The sequence below is a fragment of the Sturnira hondurensis genome, unplaced genomic scaffold, assembly GCF_014824575.4.
Source record: "Sturnira hondurensis isolate 20B ecotype Veracruz unplaced genomic scaffold, ASM1482457v3 Scaffold0001120, whole genome shotgun sequence".
Lineage (NCBI taxonomy): Eukaryota > Metazoa > Chordata > Mammalia > Chiroptera > Phyllostomidae > Sturnira > Sturnira hondurensis.
In genome coordinates this window covers 1,267,347-1,288,423 of record NW_028073751.1, presented here as the reverse complement: position 1 = coordinate 1,288,423, position 21,077 = coordinate 1,267,347, and the positions used below count along the sequence as shown (strand labels likewise).

Below are 21,077 nucleotides of genomic sequence, written 5' to 3'. Positions count from 1 at the left end.
GGTTACCAACTGTCGGAGTTTGGAGTTGAGTACTGTGGAATTTTTCCCGCTTAACCCTAACTTGAACCCTAAGACTTTCTCTTCAAGGAACCCTAAAGGAAATCCTTAGGCGTCCGCCGCCATCCTTTATCCTTTAGCACGTTCCTTCCCAACAGCTCAAGAGAGAACTGGTTTAGGGCGCTTGTTCGTCTTGGGGTGGAACACTACATTTCCCAGCAGGCACCGTGTCCAAACTACCAGACTACTTCCCAGAGTTCCCTGGGTTTCGGCCCTACCCAGTGGTCTTCACTTCGAGACTACGGGGGCAAGATGGCGACCGGGACGGGCAGTAAGTGTTTGCATTCGTTTTGCGTGGGAAGTCTTTGTAGTCCCTAAACGTGTGACAGCACCAGATTTCTGCCACACGTATAGGGAGTTGGAGCAATGATTTGACTGAAAGCCCAGGGTCTGGAGGGACTTTCAACGGAGTCGTTGAAGGCCAGCGTGTGCGGGTCGTGAAGTGTAGCGTCTCGTGTCCCAGGGAGGCCACGGAGATTTGAGAGAAGCCAGCCATTCAGCGAATCCTTGTATGTTTGAGAGCTGGGTAGGGTGAGCCATAAAGGTGGTTTAGAGACTGGCATGCAGACTAAGACCTGTTGTGAGCCCTGCCGAGTGGCCCGCTTCTCACGCCATTCACGTTGTGACCAGCGTTTGTGGGCCCGTACTCCCTCTCACAGAGAAATGGGGTATTTTATCCGGGAGCTTTTTTTGCCACTGGGGAATTGCGTTTCTTGCATCTCAGCCATTTTCCTGTTTCCTGGACTGAAAAAGTTTTAGGCCCAATAACTCAAAGGGGGAGGGGGTTACTGAAAGCAGTAAACAAGTTTATGCTAAGGAGGAGGCGGGGCGGGGGCGGGGGCTGCCCGGAATCCTGGGAAATTAGCCTGGGAGTTCAAATTGGGAGAAAGTGTGTATTTTTGTAACTGGACTCTTCGGGGGAACTGCTTTATCTTAATCTGACATTTTAATTAATTTTTTTTATAAAGCAGGGTAGGTAGTCATGAGATAAAATATTTTGCCGGATACTCAGTGCAATTTGCACGCAGTAAACCGCCCAAAGGTGATATTTTGCGGTCCAGATGAAAATCAATATTTGGCGATAGGAGCTCAGTTTGTCCTTATAATTTGGAATGTTTTGTATTAGGCTTTTAGTCCTCCCTCTGAGGCTTAGAACTAGTGACTCAGTGGTTGGTTGCTCTAAACCTTCACTCCTTTCAGAACACAAGCTGTTGAGTACTGGACCCACAGAACCATGGTCCATCAGAGAGAAGCTGTGTTTAGCGTCTTCTGTCATGAGGAGTGGAGATCAAAATTGGTAAGGTATCTAGGATGTCTGGTTTCTTAGTTCTTTGAATCTTTTCTTTTTTACATTAGTGATTCCTATAGTTAATTATAGTGACCTATGTGGTATTTGTTTTTAAACAAGCTTTATTGAAGTATAATTTATATACCATTAGATTAATTCAGTGTGTTCACAGAATTTAGTATATTCGCAGAGCTGTCCATCTATCAGTCATTCTATCATTTTTCTCTCCACCTCACCCAAAAACTCATCTACTTTGTTTCTCTTGATGTTTCATGTAAATTAAATAATATTAATTTATGATTTTCTGTGACTGGGTTTTGTCACTTAGCATACTTTCAAGGTTCATAATGTATCATGTGTCAGTACTTTATTTCTTTTTGTGATTAACAGTCTGTATGGGTATGCCACATTTTGTTTATTCATTAACTAATAAACATTTGGGTCATTTCCACTTTTTTGGACTACTATAGTTAATGCTTCTATGACCATTTGTGTACGGAGTTTTGTGTTGACATTTGTTTTCAGTTCTCTTAAAAGAGTGAAATTGCTGGGTCATGTGGTAACTATTTAACTTTTTGAAGAACCGCAAAGTGATTTTTAAATAGTCACCCCTCCGTTTTTTAATCCCACCAGCAATAAACAAGCCCAAATTTCTCTGCTTTTTCAGTAACACTTACTGTCTTTTTTTCTAGAGAGGGAGGAAATAGAGGGGGAGAAACACTGGCCTGCAACCCAGGCATGTGCCCTGATGGGGAAAGAAACCTGTGACCTTTCAGTTTGCAGGCTGGCGCTCAATCCACTGAGCCACACCAGCCAGGGCAGTGTCTTTTTATTATAGCTGTACTAGAGTATATGAGGTGCTCTCGTGGTACTGATTTGTCCAGGCTATATATGGAAATAACTTTTCAAAGGGATATTCTATGTAGCAGCTGTTCTTGCACCAAATTACCATATTTTGCTGTGTATAACGTGCACCACATCTTTGGCCCAAACTTTCAGGGGAAAAAATCTTTCATTTTAATTTTTTATTCATTTATATTTAGATACTTGTTTTTGTATTATAAAGAAACTTTAGCATTTATTTATGGACATGTTATGGTATAAGAAATTTTATGTAACAAATAATTAAAAAGCACAAGAACAGCCTGGCTGGTGTGGCTCAATGGATTGAATGCCCCCCTACAAATCAGGGTTGCTGGTTTGATTCCCAGTAGTGGCACATTCCTGAGTGCTGGTCCAGGTCCCCAGTAGGGGACGCTTGAGAGGCAGTCACACATTGATGTTTTTCTCCTTTCTCCTTTTCTCCCCCTCTCTCTAAAAAATAAAATAAAATATTTTTTTGAAAACCCACAAGATCAGATACAAGGTATTTCAGGTATATAGGTGTACATGTGTATAATGTGCATCTTTATTTTTCCCTCAAAAATTTTGGCTAAAAAGTTTGCATTATACTCAGCAAAATATGGTAAACCCCAAGGCAAAATGAGCCACATTAATTTGATAAATGTCATATTGAATTTACGTATAATTCAGCCCTGACTGGTGTAGCTCAATGGGTTGGGTGTCATCCTGCAAACCAAAAGGTCCCCCAGTTTGATTCCTGGTGAGGGCACATGCCTGGGTTGCAAGCCAGGTCTCTAGTTAGGGACATGTGAGAGGCATCTGATTGATATTTCTCTCACACATCGATGTTTCTCTCCTTTCTCCCTCCCCTCCCCCTCTCAAAATAAATAAAATAATTGAGTATAACACAACTCAAATATAAATTGAACTCATTTTTTAAATCCTGATATGAGGATATGTTTATTGATTTTGGCGGGGAGGAAGAGAAAAATACCAGTCGGCTTCCTCCAGTATGTACCCCTACTAGGGATGGAACCCTCACAACCTTTTTGACATATGAGAAGATGCTCCAACTGAGCCCTGGGCCAGGGCTCATTTTTAGACAAACCACCAAGTAAACTGGTTTGGAATACAATCCAATCTGTATATTTTCTCATGTTTTTATTAGAAAGTTAGTATTAAAACACTTGGAAATTTTTAAGTGTATGTATTCTTTGAGGAAGTACTAATAAATAAAGTTCAAAATTCACAATGGTACAGTGCCTTTTTCCCATCACTGTACCTCATCTCCCAGTGTTAGCAGTTTCTTGTGTTTCTCCAGCATGAATTTTATATATATATGAGCAAACATACATTTTTTCTCCTCCATTTTAATTATTTTCTTGATTACATTTTATTATTTTGCCTTCACAGTTGTCCCAGTTTGTCCCTCTGCCCCGAACCTAGTGTCTCCCACTCCCTCAGGCAATTCCCACACCATTGTCCATGTTCATGGGTCATGAATATATGTTCTTTGGCTACTCTATTCCTTATGTTGTACTTTACCTCACCGTGACTTCTTTAACTACCAGTTTGCTTCTTAGTCCCTTCACCTTTTTTGCCTATCCCCCCAAACCTCCTCCCATCTGACAACCATCAAAACATTCTCTATGATTCTGTTTCAGTTCTGTTCATTTGTTTTTTAGAGTCAATTGTTGATAAATATGTGTTCCATTTTACTTATATTTTTGATCTTAAAGAATACGTTTTAACATTTCATGTAATACTGGTTTAGTTGAGATGAAACCAAGAATCAAATCAGCAATTTGGAATATAAGAAAGCAAAAAGCAACCAATTAGAAAAGCAAAAACAAACGATCCAAAAAAAAAATCCAAAAATATGAGGGTATCGTAAGGAGCCTCTGGAATAGCATCAAGCGTCCCAACGTTCATATCATAGGGGTCCTGGATGGAGAAGAGAGAGAACGAGAAGTTGGAAATCTATTTGAAAAAATGATGACAGAAAACTTCCCTAACTTGGTGAAGGAAGTAGACATACCAGTTCAGGAAACACAGAGAATACCAAAGAAGGTGAACCCAAAGAGGGCCCACCAAGACACATCATAATTAAAATGTAAAAGGTTCCAGACAAAGAGTCTTTAAAGCAGCAAGAGAAAAGCAGATAGTTACTTACAAGGGAGCTCCCATAAGACTCTCAGATGATTTCTCGAACTTTGCAGGCTAAAAGGGATTGGCAAGAAATATTCACAGTGATGAAAAGCAAGGACATACAACTAAGATTACCCAGCAAAGCTATTATTTAGAATCGATGAACAGATAAAGAGCTTCCCAGACAAGAAAAAACTAGAGGAGTTTTTTAACCTCTAAATTATTGTAGTATTATATCTTACAAATCATTCTATATCTGTAAATGAGGATCTCTCAGTCCTTTTTAATAGCTGCATTGTATTGTTTCTGGGTATGCATTAAACTGATACTCTCTTGATAAACATTTACTAATACAATCTTGCATAGTTATCTATAAATTATAGCTAAGATAAACTGAAAGTAGAATGATTGGATCAGAGAATATATGAATTTATAGAATGTGATACATATTTCAAATTGCCCTGCCCAGAGATTGTTTCAGTTTATACTCCCACAGATAATATCTCAGTATCTTCTCTGTGCCCTGGTTTGCAGATTGTGTTAGGTGTTTTTGATCTTTGACAGAATAATAAAAGGTGAGAATAATTCTGATTTTTCATTTGCATTTATCCTATAGTGATTTAGGTTGAATATTTTCATGTGGTAAAGAGTCAGTTGTATTTCTTTCTCTATAAACTTCTTTTTCTATTTGATTATCAGTCCTTTCAATTTTAGGGGCTCCTTACATTGGGGAGATTAGCTAGTTGAGGCGTGAGATGCAGTTTTTGAAGCCAGTGTGCTATTTGGCTGTCTAATGGTGATCTTTTTACTTTAAGGGTTTTGAAATGTAGTTTATTAATAATTCTCTTTTACATTTTCAGGATTTTGTGTCATACACAAAGTTTTTCTGTAGCCGGAGATATGGAGTAATTGTTTTATGATTTCTTCTAGTCCTTTTGTGGTTAAAATTTTTGAACATTTAAATCTTTGGTCTGTTTGGGACTTTTCTCAGTATAAGTTGTAAATTATGGCTCAAACTTTATTTTTTTGGTCGTAGCTATTGATATAACTATGTTAAAGTAAGCTTTTTCTTTAAAAGTATCCCTACATAAAATTTAAAAACTTTTAAAAGTAATATTTTAATCTCACAGAGAAGTGTGGAGAGTAATATAGATTGCCCATGTATTTGGTACCTGGACATAACAAATCTTAATATTTTGTCATGTTTTCTTCTTAAAGAAATAACAGACACAGTTGAAGCCCCCTTACACTTTCCTTGGTCCCATTCCAGTCCAGCTATTTTCATTTGTGGATGTTTCTTTGTTTTTATATCTGTAACTTTTTTTTAAAAATATTTATTTATTTATTTATTTTTAGAGGGGAAGGGAAGGAGAGGAGAGAAACATCAATGCATGGTTGCCCCTCATGAGTCCCCCGCTGGGAACTGGCCTGCAACCAAGGCATGTGCCCTGACTGGGAATCGAACCGCAATCGTGTGGTTCGCAGGCTCGCGCTCAATCCACTGAGCTATACAAGCCAGGGCGTATATCTACAACTTTTTAAAAGGTTGTGTAATTGCATCACAGTAAAGAAAATTGTCCTCTTTTTTTTAGTTAATATTATGTTATAAATATATTTCATATTACCACATATATTTCATCGTTATTTTTATGGTCTGTTTATATTTCATAGATTTGATGGTACCATAAGTTAAACATACTCTTGCCAGGCATTTAGGAAAAATCTAAGTGTTCATCAGTCTGATCAAGTCTATCTGGTACTTTCTTCTGGGTGCATGCTTCTTTTGTTTAAATTATTCTCTTACATTACTAGGATCTATGTTAGTGGATCAAAAGATCCACTTTTTTGGTGTGTAGTGTATTACAAATTACTTTTAAAAAGGCAGATCTGTTCTTAAAAAAACAAAATCAACATAAAAATATTTTCCCAAATGAACAGAAATACTTCATTAACTCCATTGGGTTCTAATACCTTCCCTTTACCCAGGAAATATATTACCTAGGAAAACTGTTTAGCAATGGCTCTTTCCTTCTAAATGACTTTCAAGTTTATGTCATTTTCTTGAATCACATACTGTAGTGTAGTTCCTAGTGGCAGTTTTTTATTCCAAGGTTTGTACTCCAAACATTGAACTCTTGGCATAATTTTTCTGTCTCCTACCCATCCCCAATTTGGTGTGTAATAAGGCATTTCTCATTTACAGGGTATCAGTTAGCAGAGCAATCAAACCCTTTGCGGAACCTGGCCGCCCTCCAGACTGGTTCTCTCAAAAAGTAAGTTCTCAAGCAAGTGCTTTTTTAGAATAGTCTTGAGATGTAAAGTGGGTTCACTGCCTTTCAGTCACAAGGCCTTTATACCATCAAGGAGAGTAGTATTCACCTTTTTCCTTATCTGCTACTCACTAATCCATCCATGTATGCTCATTTTACAAACTGTTATAGTCAGTGTGGCATAACAGAGCCCACGCTTGGTAATTAAATAGATCTAGGTTTAATACAATTCCACTTAAAAACTTTGGACAATGATCTTAGTTTTCTTATTTGTGAAAATAGATACAGGATTATTGTGAAGATTTCGTGGAGGGTAATACCTGTAAAGTATTTAACGTAGTGCCTTACACATGGTAACTACTATAGTCAGTAGATATTGACTATAAATACTGGCTCTTGGGTTGTCTTTTTCCAAATACTCACTCTTCAGGCCAAAAGACTCCCTTTTCTGTGTCTTGGTGTTGATTGCTTTGAACTGAGTTGATGTTAAGTAATTTGCTCTCCTAGAAACCACTCATGTCTCCTCTCTCTAAGCCTTAGTTTAATATGTTGAAACTTTGAAATCATTCTTTTTCCAGCTTGCTCATATTTTCACTTTTTTTTTATAGCATTGTGCTTCTCAGTACTCAGAGCTTCTAGAAACCACTGAGACCCCAAAGTGAGTACAAAGCCAGGCACTTAAGCTAAATCTCTTTAGCAGAGAGTGTTTACTGAGCAAGTCTGGTTTATATCTAGTTATATTACTGGGTGATAAAAGTACGGGAGAAGTCATCTGTGTTTTGGTGGTGGAGAAGGCTAAAAGAAAGGAAGTGGGAGTGGAAACATGTTTTCTTATTCAAATATATATATATATATGTGTGTGTGTGTGTTTTAATGTTCCACAGACGGAAACGGGGTGAAAAGGGAGAAGTGGTGGAAACTGTTGAAGATGTCATTGTTCGGAAACTGACTGCTGAACGAGTTGAGGAACTAAAGAAAGTGATAAAGGAAACCCAGGAAAAATATAGGTACTTACCAGAGATGTCAGATGGTTGGGAGAGACAAAAGGCACTGATTTCTAATATTGGTCAGAATTTTTTAAGTATCAGATTAAAAGACCCAGTCTAGTCCTGACTGGTGTAGATCAGTGGATTGAGTGCTGGCCTGTGAAAGGTTACTAGTCTGATTCCCAGTCAGGGCACATGCCTGGGTTGCTGGCCAGTTCCCCAGTTTGGGATGTGTGAGAGAGAGCCCATCGATGTTTCTTTCCTTCTCTTGTTCCCTCCTTTCCTTCTTTCTGTAAAATAAATAAATAATCTTAAAAAAAAAAAAAAACAGTCTACCTACATCTCTTTTTTTCCTACAGACGACTGAAAAGAGATGCAGAACTAATTCAAGCTGGGCACATGGACAGCAGACTGGATGAGCTTTGTAATGACATTGCGATGTGGGTTATATTGTTCTTATATTCATACTCTTTTCTCTCTGTTTACCACCTTTAGAGTAATCTTGCTTATTTCCTTCACTTGTCATTCTTTTAGACTTAAAAGATTCTATAAGGGGAAAGCTGCAGGGTGTCCTGGTAGCTGGGAAGGGGGAGTGAGTCCTAGGAATATAATGTGGAACATTTCAACCTGAAAACATAACTTAGTTCTAACTTAAAAGTGGCTTCAGTTTGTGTGAGTAAAGAAGTGGTGGTTAGATACTACACTCAAAATTCCCCATTTTGCCTTGGCTGAGTGGGTTAGGTGTTGTCCCATAAACTGAAAGGTCATAGGTTGTATTCCTGGTTAGGGCACATTCCTGGGTTGCAGGCCAGATACTCAGTTGGGACATGCGAGAGGCAACTGATGCATTTTTATCTCACACCTTGATGTTTCCCTCTCTCTCTTTTTTCCTCCCTTTCCTTCTCTTTAAAAATAAATAAATAAAATCTTTAAAATATATTCCCTGTTTTGCTGATTTGGGTTATGTAGCCCTTTCCTCCAGAAACTACTAGCCTGGCAAAAATTTCCTTTGTAAAGCACTGTGCACTGTAAAGGAGCTAGAGCTGGCTAGGATCTAACCTTTCATTTCTTCTTTAGGAAAAAGAAATTGGAGGAAGAGGAGGCTGAAATAAAGAGGAAGGCTACAGATGCTGCATATCAGGGTAGGCTGAGCCTAATGACTGTTTAGCAATTGACTATACAGTGTTGCATGCTAATGACAGTTGAAAACTATTTTGTAATATAGAATCCACTAATTCCAGTGTACTTTCACACTTTTTTCTCTGTCATCTCCTCTTACCAGAATAAAAAACATCCCTTTATATCCAGGAAGAAACTTTTAGAAAATAAGCCCTGCTTGTATTTCACTAGACCTTGTGTCCTTTGAGGATACAAAGGCGTAATAATAAGACATTGGACACAATTAAGGGTTTAGAAGTTAAAGGCTTATAAAATGATGGAGAGTAGTCCAGTCACTGGATAAGGGGAGGAACTTAAACATTTGTAACTCTTTGAGCCCATGAGGTCTCTCCCTGAACTTAAACATTTGTAACTCTTTGAGCCCATGAGGTCTTTCCCTGTTTAAAAGCAGAATCTTAGCCCTGGCTGGTGTAGCTCAGTGGATTGAGCACGGGCCTACGAACCAGAGGATTGCAGTTCGATTCCCAGTCAGGGCACATGCTTGGGTTGTAGGCCAGTTCCTGGCAGGGGACACACGATACATTGTGTGCCCTTGGCAGAGGCAACCATACATTGATATTTCTCTCCCTCTCTCCTCCCCTTCCCCTCTAAAGATAAATAAATAATTTTTTTAAAAAAGGCAGAATCTTAATAAGTTGTTGAGGATATTGGGGGGGGTGTTCAAACCACTCCCAGGACCTTTGGGATAGTTGAGTGGTTTAAATGAACTTGCTTCATGTGAGAATTTCTCTTACATAAGTTTTCCTATCTCTCAAAAGTGTTAAAACTTTCTAACCCAAATTCATAATGCTGCTTTAATATTTGCAATATCCTATCTGTCCTTTATTATATAATAGCCAAGTAATGTATAGTTTTGTTTATTCAATCTTAAATAAACAAAAAGATATTAGATATTAGATAATATCTAAAAGATATTAGATATTGGCATTTGAATGTTGTTGAATTTGGGTGGTTTATAGCGTGCTTAATTTCATCAAAAGTGACATTTATTCATCCCAGTTTTTATGTTTAATTTTTTTGAAAACTTGGAGATTCTTCTGTTATATTTCCTAGCTCGTCAAGCAGTGAAAACACCCCCTCGGAGGTTACCTACTGTGATGGTTAGATCTCCTATAGATTCTGCCTCCCCAGGAAGTGATTATCCACTTGGGGACTTGACTGCAACCACTCTGGAAGAGACCACCTCTGGGGTGAGTGTATTACCATCTGCAGGAATCAGTCAGCAAAGGGGCAATAAACCAGCAGAGAGCTGAGTGATGAGGAAACCACTTTTGGCCTAGAGGCAACTTCCTCTCTCAGTCTAAATACTAAAGACTTAATTTACCTTGTTCTGTGCTTCAAGATAAGGATGGACCTAAAAACATTGAGACTTTTGACCTTTTGAGAGATAGGTAAAAGACTATGGCAAGGAATTGTTCATAAGTGTGTTAGCCCTATGAAATTCATGCTGAAATAAAGGACAAATTACCTTGTAAATATAATATTGGTAGTGGGTAAGGAGTTTATAAAAGGTAAGTTAGGTGGAATGGTGGGGTTAGTGTGAGTTTCAATAAGTGTAAGAAAAAAAATTGGGGGAAAAGTTGTGGCTGAGAGCAGGAGGGTAGAGGGTTTCTGGGCAGTTCCATTCAGGACTAATAAAATAATAGTTAGATACACTAACCCATCCAGATTACTAGGGAACCTTTCAGAGTTTGAGAAGTCAGATAAAGGTTCTCTGTTGTCTCTTAGGTAACCCCTGGGACTTTGCCGAGTACCCCAGTCACCTCGTTTCCTGGAATTCCTGACACCCTTCCTCCAGGCTCTGCACCCTTAGAAGCCCCCATGACCCCAGTAACAGATGATTCACCCCAGAAAAAGATGCTTGGACAGAAAGCAACTCCACCCCCCTCCCCTCTGCTGTCAGAGCTCTTGAAGAAGGGCAGCCTCCTGCCTACTAGCCCCAGACTGGTATGGAGACTTCTGTGGGTGTTTGAGAGCTGTGGTGATTTAGTACTTTGGAAGGGAGTGCCTGGGACCTAAAATGTGACATGGGAAAAAAGTTCAAAAGAGGAAGAGATTTCCTAGTTAAACGTTATTTAAGGGAAAAAAAACCCAAACAAACAAACCCAGCACAGTAAGTTAATAGTATCCTTGGGTCCTGAGGTATTTAAAACCATAATTATTTTGGTTCTCTTCTCCAGAGAACTCTTGTTAAGTAAGTTTTGAAAACTAGAGTTTCCCTTTGGTCTGAAAATATTCTCTTTGGATATTAACTTTTAGTTTTGTAAAGTTTGGTCGACTGCTGGAGCTTTTTTGGGAAGTGGTAGTAATGGAAAGCTTGAGTGTAGCCTTCACCTCTATTCTTCCCTGGTAGGTAAATGAAAGTGAAATGGCTGTGGCTTCTGGCCACCTGAACAGTGCAGGTGTTCTCCTGGAGGTAGGCGGGGTCCTTCCCATGATACATGGTGGGGAGATGCAGCAAACACCCAACACCGTTGCAGCCTCCCCTGCTGCCTCAGGTAAGTTGTCACTTTTCCACCACCTACTTTACTTCAGAGATGTTGAACTTGGCATTGACCATCTTTGGTTTCTGGCTTTTGTTACTAAGCAGTTGTCAATCCTAGATTTAAGCCCAACCCCTGTAGTGCCTAGATTTTAAATTCATTTCATCTTCAAAATACTGATAGTCCTGGATGACCACAGCATAGATATTAATGAGAGGAATAGTCGAGGTACCAGTGAAGCAGTTTCTCTAAGGCTTGTAAATCAGAGACCTGAGTTTATAGAGTAGGGGGTGAGATTTAGATCCAGGGAACTGCTCTTGAGTCTCAGGTCTGCCACACTCTGGTTTCTGACTGGCTAGGTTAGCTTAACTCTTGAGCCTCAGTTTCCTCTTTTATTAATTGTAGTGTATATACTTCATAAAAGTGTTTACTAAGAATTAAATGAAGTAGAAAATATAAGGCAAAAAAGAAGCCCTTTACAAAATACCAAACAAATATTAGATATTGGCATTTGAATGTTGTTGAATTTGGGTGGTTTACAGCGTGCTTAATTTCATCAAAAGTGACATTTATTCATCCCAGTTTTTATGTTTAATTTTTTTCTGAGGAAGAATTGCCACCCATTTTTCATAGTGTTGCATGTTTTAGTGTTTTGGGTCATTCCTAACTCAGGAGATTTTAAGTAAGGTTGGGGAAAGTAAGGATATAGGTAATGAGCTTATTCAACAGAGGAGTTGCTTTCATTCTTTAAAACTAGAAATTTCCTCGGTTGAGTCTTAAAGTGGCTGTTGTTTCTTGTTCAGGTGCTTCCTTCTTACCTCATTTTGTGTACCTCTTTGTTAGGTGCTCCCACTCTTTCCCGGCTTTTAGAAGCTGGTCCTACACAGTTCACCACACCTCTTGCTTCCTTCACTACTGTTGCCAGTGAGCCTCCAGTTAAACTTGTGCCACCCCCTGTAGAGTCTGTGTCCCAGGCTACCATTGTCATGATGCCTGCGCTGCCAGCACCATCCTCTGCTCCGGCTGTCTCCACTCCTGAGAGTGTAGCTCCAGGTGCGTCCCTGACCCATGCCCTGAGCAGCCGCTAGGTCCAAAATTTCATCTTGAACCTCAGTTAGAGAAAGTTGATCAGTACCATCAGCTCCAGTTCAGATGCTTCCGTTCTGTTCTCCATGGATATTTGCCATCTATCCTTAGAAAAACAATGCGAGAGTGGTGGGTGGGCTTTTATGTGTTGAGGGGGAAGAAAGCTAAGTGTACACAGAGGAGTGGGCTTGAGAATGGGTTCTTACCTCACTTTCTATTAGATAAAACCAGGGAAAAGAAAACACAGACCCATGTAAGATAACTCTTTCTGAGCTTTAGTGTGTGGGTACTTGGCATCCATCTACATCCTTGGTGTGGTCCAGGTGATCGCTTGGTTCTAAATAAGTTTCTGAGATGCTCTCTCTTCTCTTCCTATTTAGTGAGTCAGCCTGACACCTGTGTTCCGATGGAGGCTGTGGGAGATCCACATACTGTGACTGTTTCCATGGATAGCAGTGAAATTTCCATGATCATCAATTCTATCAAAGAAGAGTGTTTCCGATCAGGGGTAGCAGAGGCTTCTGGAGGATCAAAGGCTCCCAGCATAGATGGGAAGGAAGATTTAGATTTGGCTGAGAAGATGGATATTGCAGTGTCTTACACAGGTGAAGAGCTGGACTTTGAGACTGTTGGAGACATCATTGCCATCATTGAGGACAAGGTAACTATTCAGTAAAGCCCAAAAGAATCTCTCATGGGTCTTACATAGGCTTCTCTCCTAGTTTCTTGCAGTAACAGTTACATACATAAACAACAACTGTCCCTGCTTCTGCCCATTTCCGTAGTCCCAAAGCCCTTTGGTGCTGATGTACTAGTCACCTTCCCAGCCATCCCTATGTTACTGGTTTGCACAGGAAAGGTGCCTGGACAGGTGTCTGTCCATTGGTTGCTTCTGCTACATGGAGAAGATGGAGGGAGAAGCTGCAGCTTCTGGCCATCTCATTTGGTGCTAACAGAATTGAGGTAATTGGGCTTCTTTCTGTAATTTCAACAGTGTGTGTGTGTATGGGACAGGTAGATGACCATCCTGAAGTGCTGGATGTGGCAGCAGTGGAAGCAGCACTGTCATTCTGTGAAGAGAATGATGATCCTCAGTCTCTGCCTGGCCCCTGGGAGCACCCTATTCAGCAGGAGCGGGACAAGCCAGTTTCTCTCTCTGCACCAGAGTTGACAGTCAAGCAAGAGAGGCTGGATTTTGAGGAATCAGAAAACAAAGGAATCCATGAACTTGTGGACATGCGGGAACCCAGTGTTGAGATCAAAATGGAACCTGCAGAACCAGAGCAAGGCATTTCAGGGGCTGAAATAGTCACTGGAGTTGTTTCAGCCACATGTATGGAGCCACCAGAACTCAGGAGTCAGGACTCAGATGAGGAACCCAGAAGTATGGCAACTGGAGAGATTGCTGAAGTGGATATAGCCAGTGGGAAGGGCGATGAGACCCCACTTACAACTGTGAAGACGGAGGTATTTAAGATCGGGGCCTGGGAGAATGGAGGGTTATACCTTACGCAAGAAGTGAAAGTTCAGGCCTCTGATTTTTTTTGTTGCATTCCTGAGTTCTGACATTTGATGGTAAAGCATGTAGGTGTGATCAGTTCTATACATATATACTATTTCTGTTAAGGTATATATTAGAATCAAATTATATGGATAGGACTTAGAATTGCTGCTATAGTCCCATTATCACTGGAGAATAAAATTGTGTAAGCTATATGATTTACCAGTACTTAGAGTGTGTGTGTTTTTTTTGGTCTTCAGGCATCCCCTGAAAGCATGTTGTCTCCATCACATGGCTCAAATCCTATTGAAGATCCTTTAGAGGCAGAGACTCAGCACAAATTTGAAATGTCAGGTAAATAATAAGGCTAGGAAATCTGATTCTGAAACTAACTTGAAATCATTTGCTTTGGCTTCTGAGGGATTGTGGGCTGTGGGAAAGTAGAGGAGGTAGAATAGGTCAGTGTGGAAAGGAGAGCTGCAGGGGATTATTGTCCATAGGAAGGGGAAGGCTAAGGTGGAAAAAATCTTCAGGTAGTCTTTCTCTCCTCTGCAGACTCATTGAAAGAAGAATCAGGGACTATTTTTGGAAGCCAGATAAAGGTATTTCAGACTTTTCTTTATTCCTCTTGGTGTGTGACTAGATTTCCCTATAGCACTACCTTTTTAATGAATTCCAGTAAACTCGCATCTTTATTCTCTGAGATGAGACTGGTGAAGAAGTTGCATGGGGAAAAGCTGCAGTGAAAGTTAGGTATGGTGGGAGTAACTATGGTACCCTGTGCTTCCCATCTGAAAGAGTTCGTGAACATCACACAGACCTTTCTGTGCATGTAATGCACAAAGAAACTTTGATATATCTAGTGATTTGAAATGAATAGGAATATCAGAGCGAAGGAAAACATACAACAAAACAGGTTATTAAATACACTATCTAGAGAAAATCATTCAAAGTTTTCTTTTTAGATTTAGCTAAAGCAGTAGTAACAAACAGACTTAAATAAAGCAGTATGAGCTTGCTCCATCAGATAAGAAACAAAATAAAAACTATTTTTGATAACTTTGTACCCAGGGTCAGAGTTCCTCTCAAGAGCAAGGGGAAAGAAGGAACGCCTCTTAGCTTAGTCTTAAGTAAGTAGCTTTTTTGTTTCTTCCTTTTAAAATGATCCTGGGTCTTATTCTTTGTCCAGGTTCTAAATTCCTTGATCAGTCAGTTTCTATAAGTAGATGGTAGTGTAAGTGATAGAGGGCTTAGATAGGAAACAGTGTGAGGTCGTTTTCTAGAACCGGTCTAACCCGAAAGACAGATTATGTTTAATGGTGATTTGCTGGATAGCTTTGCTTGCATTTAACTGGAACACACTGTGTCTAAGGATGCTGCAGGTGAGGATGAGGAAGAAGATGGAGTCAGTGAAGCAGCCAGCCTAGAGGAACCTAAGGAGGAAGATCAAGGAGAAGGCTATTTGTCAGAAATGGATAACGAACCTCCTGTGAGCGAGAGTGATGATGGCTTTAGTATACACAACGCCACACTGCAGTCCCATACACTGGCAGACTCCATTCCCAGCAGCCCTGCTTCTTCACAGTTGTGAGTATCTGAGATTCTTTCTTTGAGGTCAAGAAAGTGAAGGTGAGAAGTAGGAGAGGATCTTTTCTTTAATCTTACTTTTTCATCTTCCCTTTCTTGGCCTGGAACAAATACAGGTGTACCTTGGAGATAGTGTGGTTTTGGTTGCAGACCACCACAAAAAAACTGAGTATCGCAATAAAGTGGGTCATAATCTTTTTGCTGGTGGAGGGTTTTGCCTTCAGTTTATAGAAAAATGGAACATCTCTGAAGCTCAGTAAAGCAAAGTGCAATAAAACAAGGCATGCCTGTAGTTGACAAGAAATAATTAGGACTTTTTTTTAAAGCTTATTGGAACTTCTGTATTTCTTTTGTTTTAGCTCTGTCTGTAGTGAGGATCAGGAAGCTATTCAGGCACAGAAAATCTGGAAGAAAGCCATCATGCTTGTGTGGAGAGCTGCAGCCAATCATAGGTAAGTGGGGCTTTCCTACTCAGTAGGAACATTTTCTCCTGTTTCTCCTCAGTGTGGGTGACTAGAAAAAAGTTTGAGTAGGCTTATTTGGGACCGGAGGCATTGCCTTCTACAACCTTCAGCCACTTAAGTTCTTTCACCTGTGCTTCTGGAGGATGAGCCAGTAATTGCACCTATTCTTTTTGGCAGATACGCCAATGTCTTTCTGCAGCCTGTTACAGATGACATAGCACCCGGCTACCACAGCATTGTGCAGAGGTAAGCCATAATCCGTTCAGCATGCTGACTTCCCTGGATTGTGAATTGTCTAGTGGATTTTGCTTTAGAGAGTAAGTTTAAAGCAAATGTTTTTGATGTGAGTAAAGATAACCAACCACTAAACTGATTGTTTTAGTGGGTGAATCACCAATGATAGTCTTAACAGAATTAACTCCTTTTATTACCTTTCTCAATACTTACTATACAGACTGAGTTTGGTTTTTGGGTTCAGTGCATTTTTCAAGGTGAGGGGTTGGCGTTTAAGTCCTGGCAGCGGGGACTGAAGGGATGTGTGAGTAGGTCTATATGGTAATAATATATTCAGGGATTCAGTTGAGTCCTCTTTTTCCCTTTGCTGACATTTATCCCTGTTCTTTTTTTTTTCAGGCCAATGGATTTATCAACTATTAAGAAAAACATTGAAAATGGACTGATCCGCAGCACAGCTGAATTTCAGCGTGACATCATGTTGATGTTTCAGAATGCTGTAATGTATAATAGCTCAGATCATGATGTCTATCACATGGCGGTAGAGATGCAGCGCGATGTCCTGGAGCAGATCCAGGTACTTTGAGGATCCTCAGTGTTTTAGCAAGGATGAAATGAAAGTACTCAAGGGGATGACTTATATTGATAGGAAGGGGCGCTGTGGCTTTTACTTGGAATAGCCATCAGGGACACAGGAACATAAAATTTTGTTCTTGGCCAGATTCATGTTAGTTTTTTCAGGTTGGTTTGGTAACTGAGTTGTGAGAGAATTGTTTCTCTTTCTTGGGCAAATTTCCTGAAGTGTTTTAATAAAATTCTTATAAAATGATGAGTGTATATTTTTTTATGTGAAGTACATACAGAGTAGACAATCGACAAATAGTTTCTTCTCTCTTCTGTTTTGCTACAGATAACTGATTTCTATCCTATATTTACATTACTAGGCACCCTTAGGGATATTAAACTTGAAGGGCTGTTTTCTGTCTTTGCTGAGTCTACCAAATTACCTAAGTTGCTTGATGATCTTGGTTCATCTAGTTTTATTCTTTTTCTCAGTCTCAGAACAGATTTTGGTCCTTTGTTATAGCAAACAAAACAGAGATTTTGATCCTTTGTTATAGCAAACAAAACAAAACTGCCATTTTCAGATTCTTGAGAGTGCACAACAAAAATTAAAACTTAGTATGCTAAACTTGTAATCAGTCAAGAAGTATTTGAATGCCAATTGCAAAAGTGTACTATATGAAGTCCTATTTACAAAGCATAAGGTGTCTTTAATTCGTCTCTACTGGATCAGGTTTCTGGGGCCAACTATGTTTCTTCTCCCTACAGCAATTCCTGGCCACACAGTTGATTATGCAAACATCTGAGTCTGGGATCAGTGCTAAAAGTCTTCGAGGGAGAGATTCTACCCGCAAACAGGATGCTTCAGAGAAGGTGAGGGGACCAAAAAAGGGCTTGTGTGCTGCTGTTCCAGTGTTAGGAGTCTGAAGCGTCCAAAGAACCTTATGTTACCATTTGGCATTGCTGGGCTTTGATAATCCGGTGGTATGTAGAAGAAACCTGCCGTGACTGGAAGGCTCAGTCACATGGGAGAAATTGCAAATCAGAAATGAGCAAATTACTAATTCCTCAGGGAGAGTGCTTGCAAGGTGGGAGAAATGATTTAGCTTGCAACAGTTGGGGACCATCAATTCCTGTTCCAGAGGCATAATGGCCAGATTGCTTTTGGATCTCTTTCCTCTTGTTCTTGAGTTTTTAAATTTTGTCTTTGTGTGTGCGGTGCTTGTGTCCTTGTCCTGAGGTTTGGGGTGCTTGTCCTGAGAGTTTCCATGGAACCTGATCAGTGTTTGTTTGTCCTCTAACAGGACAGTGTCCCCATGGGCTCTCCTGCCTTCCTTCTCTCTCTCTTTGTAAGTATTGAATGGCTGCAAGGGATGGTGTTGCCACAAAAATTCTCTGCTCCTGCTGTTGGTGGGTGGCAGAGGGAAATCCAACATGCAGACTGTACCAATGTCTTGAACTTCATGTATTTGGGTCATTAAATAAGAAACTGTCTCTTCTGCTGCATTCCTGTCTTTCTGCATGTGTGTGTGTGCGGGCTGCTTAGGGACTTTGTATGAGTTCACTGGGCTGAAATGAGGTATTGGTAAGAACCTAGGATGCACTTGCTCCCTGTTTCTTGACTCCACCTTTTGCCAATTCTCTTCTCACAAATAGGTTATTCAAAGCAGCAGCTGCTAGCTGGCTCTTAAAGTGTTCCTCGTACTGGATACTCAGCACATAGTTTTTAATCTTTTTCCCTAATGTTAAGTTGCAAAACTGATGCCTGATACACAAACACTCAGTAAAATTAAGATAAAGATCTCAATAACATTGACCACTGCAGACAGTAGTGGTTGGTGGAATTAGAGATACGCTTAGTAAAGCTAGCCTAAAGACTTTTATTCCTTCCTCCATGAACTGAACAACTCTGACTCTCTGTTGTTCATTATGGGGCACTGAGACATGATAAAATTGGAAAGAGCATCAGGCTAGATAGAAAACCACATGATCTTAAATTGACTGGATTATTTCTTGGAGCCTTGGTTTCCTTATCTGTGTGATGGAGCTAATATAATGAGGTACCTGTCCAGCCTACCTCACAGGGATGTTGTGAGGATAAAATGTGCGGTAACAGGTATGGAACTGGCTTGAAGAAAATTAAAGTGTTATACAAATGCAAGGTGGTATATTTGTTTTTACTATTGCCTCAAAGGCAACTTGTGTTCGTGAGCTCTAAAAATTTTAGAGTCCTTGCATGTTCGAAATGTAAAAATGCCCTGGCCCAATAAAAGTGTTCACTAGTTCATCTTATCTACAGGCCTGAGCCTGTACTTCAAACAGAACACTATAATCTTCGTTCTTTTTTATTGGCCTGCAACAGTGACTCTGGATCCCCAAGCAATTGGCTGGCTGTTGCAAGGCTGGTTAATAGGATCTTTTATCTATTGAAGACAGCAAAATATTGCACAAGAGGAAGGATCTGGGCTGCAGGGAGAGAGCAGCACATGGAAAGAAGCCTTCTGATTATCGTGATCTCATGGAAAACAACTGTCAGGAGGTGCTAGGGAACTAGTGCCAGGGTCAGTCTGCAGGAAAGGCCTTTCTTATAGGGACCAACAAACAGCTGGACAGGTATGTTAGCCAAGAATCTCACTATCCACTGCCACTGCCCTTTCTGATTCTCCCACCTTATTTTACTCTTCCTGTTCCTTTGCACATAATTTGGGAGCTGGGTGGGATCACTAATAGTCATTCTGTGGGACCCCTGGTGAACTCCAGCAACCTCTGTGGTCGGCAGGAGCAAGATAATCTGTACTGTATGTTATCTCTCAAACTACTACCAGGTGATTTTTACCACATTCTATGGGAAGACAGATATATGTCCCTCATTTCCTGGATTTCTCTGCTGATTCCTCTCTCCCCCAAGAAACCAAATCCCCAGCATTTTTGTACCTTCTCTTACCTTTTAATCAACTCACTCATGCTCCTTTTCTTTGTCTGCCTGTCATTTAGGATGGGGGCACGAGGGGGCGCCGCTGTGCCATTGAAGCAGATATGAAGATGAAAAAGTGAAGTCTCAGAATACCCTCATTGAGCTGAACCCGAAAAAGAAAGAAACAAGATAGAGCTTGGGCTTGTGGGCCTAGTTCCAGAAGAGGAGGCGCCTGGGCCGTGTGACATGAGCTGGGAAAATCTCTCTCAGAGAGTTGGAGTAGCACAATTGCCTGTTTTAGGGCAAAAATCATGGGCTGTGTTATGTCCTAATGTGTAACTAGCAGATTGTAGCTAATTTGTACTGTCTTGTGAAGTGTATAGACTTTTTAAAAAAAGAATGTGAAGTGTGTGTATACACAATAAATTCTGAAATAAAACTCTATAGTCCTTGTTGTGTTCTCTGTGTGTGTGTATGTGTGTGTACAAAATGTGATTTCTTCTGCATGAATAACTATTTCGTCATTTGTTAGGGAAAGTGGTCTTATAAAATGAATTGTTCTAGTATAGCTCAGAGAAGGTAAATAACCAAAATTGAATTTTTAATGTTTTAAAGTATTGCATTCTTCAATAGGGACTCTCAGCTTTTATTGATTGGAAAGACTTAAAGGTTTTCAAAGATTTGTTAATGGCGTTGCCTTAAGATTAGAGCGTGGACATAGGTGGTGCTGACCCTTATTTCAGACATTTGTACTTAATGTTGTCTTTGCGGATGGTATTTCTAGGATAGTTTATTGCTATTTCCTTATCTATGTCTGTGTAGGGTTTGTACGTGTTTTAGATTTCCTAACTTTGCTGTTTGAAGGCCAAACTCAGAATTATCAAATTTATCAGCTGGGTTTATCTCTACTTAATAAAAACTAACTCAGTGAAATGAACTAGGTATGAGCCTTTTATTACAAAGAGATGGGGATTAATAGGTTATTGCCTAGTACTTTTGAGTCTTGAGAAAAATGGGTTTAAGAAAGATGATTTTATGTCTTAAAGCTTTTTAAGTTGCTAACAAGAATGCAGTCTTTATGAAGTGATGGAAAGGAGTTTAATTGATTCAGGAATTAGAAAATTAACCAGTATATTCACAAAGCAGTGTGTGAATATGATAAGCAGTAAAACCTGAAAAGTTGAAGTATGTAGACAAGGTCCATTAAAGGAACGTAGATTTGGCTTGGTATAGAGGTGATGAAGGAGCTTAGCAATCCAAGTTGAAGGTGTAGGCATCTATGGTGGGTGCATTAAAGAGACGAATAATTAGAAAAGGGATCTACCTAAGGAATAGTCAAGTTCAGGTACCAAGTCATGGGAACAAAATGGGGCTTAATTTGTGGAGGACTTTGGCAGGTTGAGAAATTTACATTGAGATGCATGTTGTAAAGCATTGAACAGGAAGACTTAAGAGCAGATTGAATTAAAGATA

The 21,077-nt window shown here is 39.9% G+C and overlaps 1 protein-coding gene across 3 annotated transcripts; it reads left to right on the top strand.

Annotated features, from left to right (window-relative positions):
* The first annotated feature begins 243 nt into the window (after positions 1 to 243).
* On the top strand, positions 244 to 20,048 carry LOC118997476 (bromodomain-containing protein 8). Of its 3 annotated transcripts, XM_037061158.1 has the most exons (22): positions 244 to 328; positions 1,258 to 1,354; positions 6,540 to 6,609; positions 7,215 to 7,264; positions 7,491 to 7,613; positions 7,952 to 8,032; positions 8,670 to 8,734; positions 9,825 to 9,961; positions 10,500 to 10,718; positions 11,125 to 11,269; positions 12,098 to 12,307; positions 12,721 to 13,001; positions 13,355 to 13,807; positions 14,102 to 14,195; positions 14,397 to 14,443; positions 15,214 to 15,428; positions 15,788 to 15,880; positions 16,070 to 16,138; positions 16,526 to 16,703; positions 17,459 to 17,563; positions 17,995 to 18,039; positions 19,685 to 20,048. In XM_037061158.1, the coding sequence occupies exons 1-22, from the start codon at positions 310 to 312 to the stop codon at positions 19,742 to 19,744; spliced, it is 2,856 nt and encodes a 951-aa protein (XP_036917053.1). In that variant the 5' UTR covers positions 244 to 309; the 3' UTR covers positions 19,745 to 20,048. The 3 variants fall into 3 exon arrangements, with proteins under 3 accessions (XP_036917053.1, XP_036917061.1, XP_036917063.1); XM_037061166.1 differs by lacking the exon at positions 10,500 to 10,718; XM_037061168.1 differs by lacking the exons at positions 12,098 to 12,307; positions 17,995 to 18,039 and having other exon boundaries at positions 19,685 to 19,901.
* Positions 20,049 to 21,077: the final 1,029 nt, after the last annotated feature.

Bases quoted from the DNA above. Each gene is read 5' to 3' on its own strand.
- LOC118997476 (XM_037061158.1), top strand. The intron at 13,002-13,354 runs GTAACTATTCAG...TGTATGGGACAG, and splicing joins TTGCCATCATTGAGGACAAG to GTAGATGACCATCCTGAAGT. The intron at 16,139-16,525 runs GTAAGCCATAAT...TTTTTTTTTCAG, and splicing joins TACCACAGCATTGTGCAGAG to GCCAATGGATTTATCAACTA.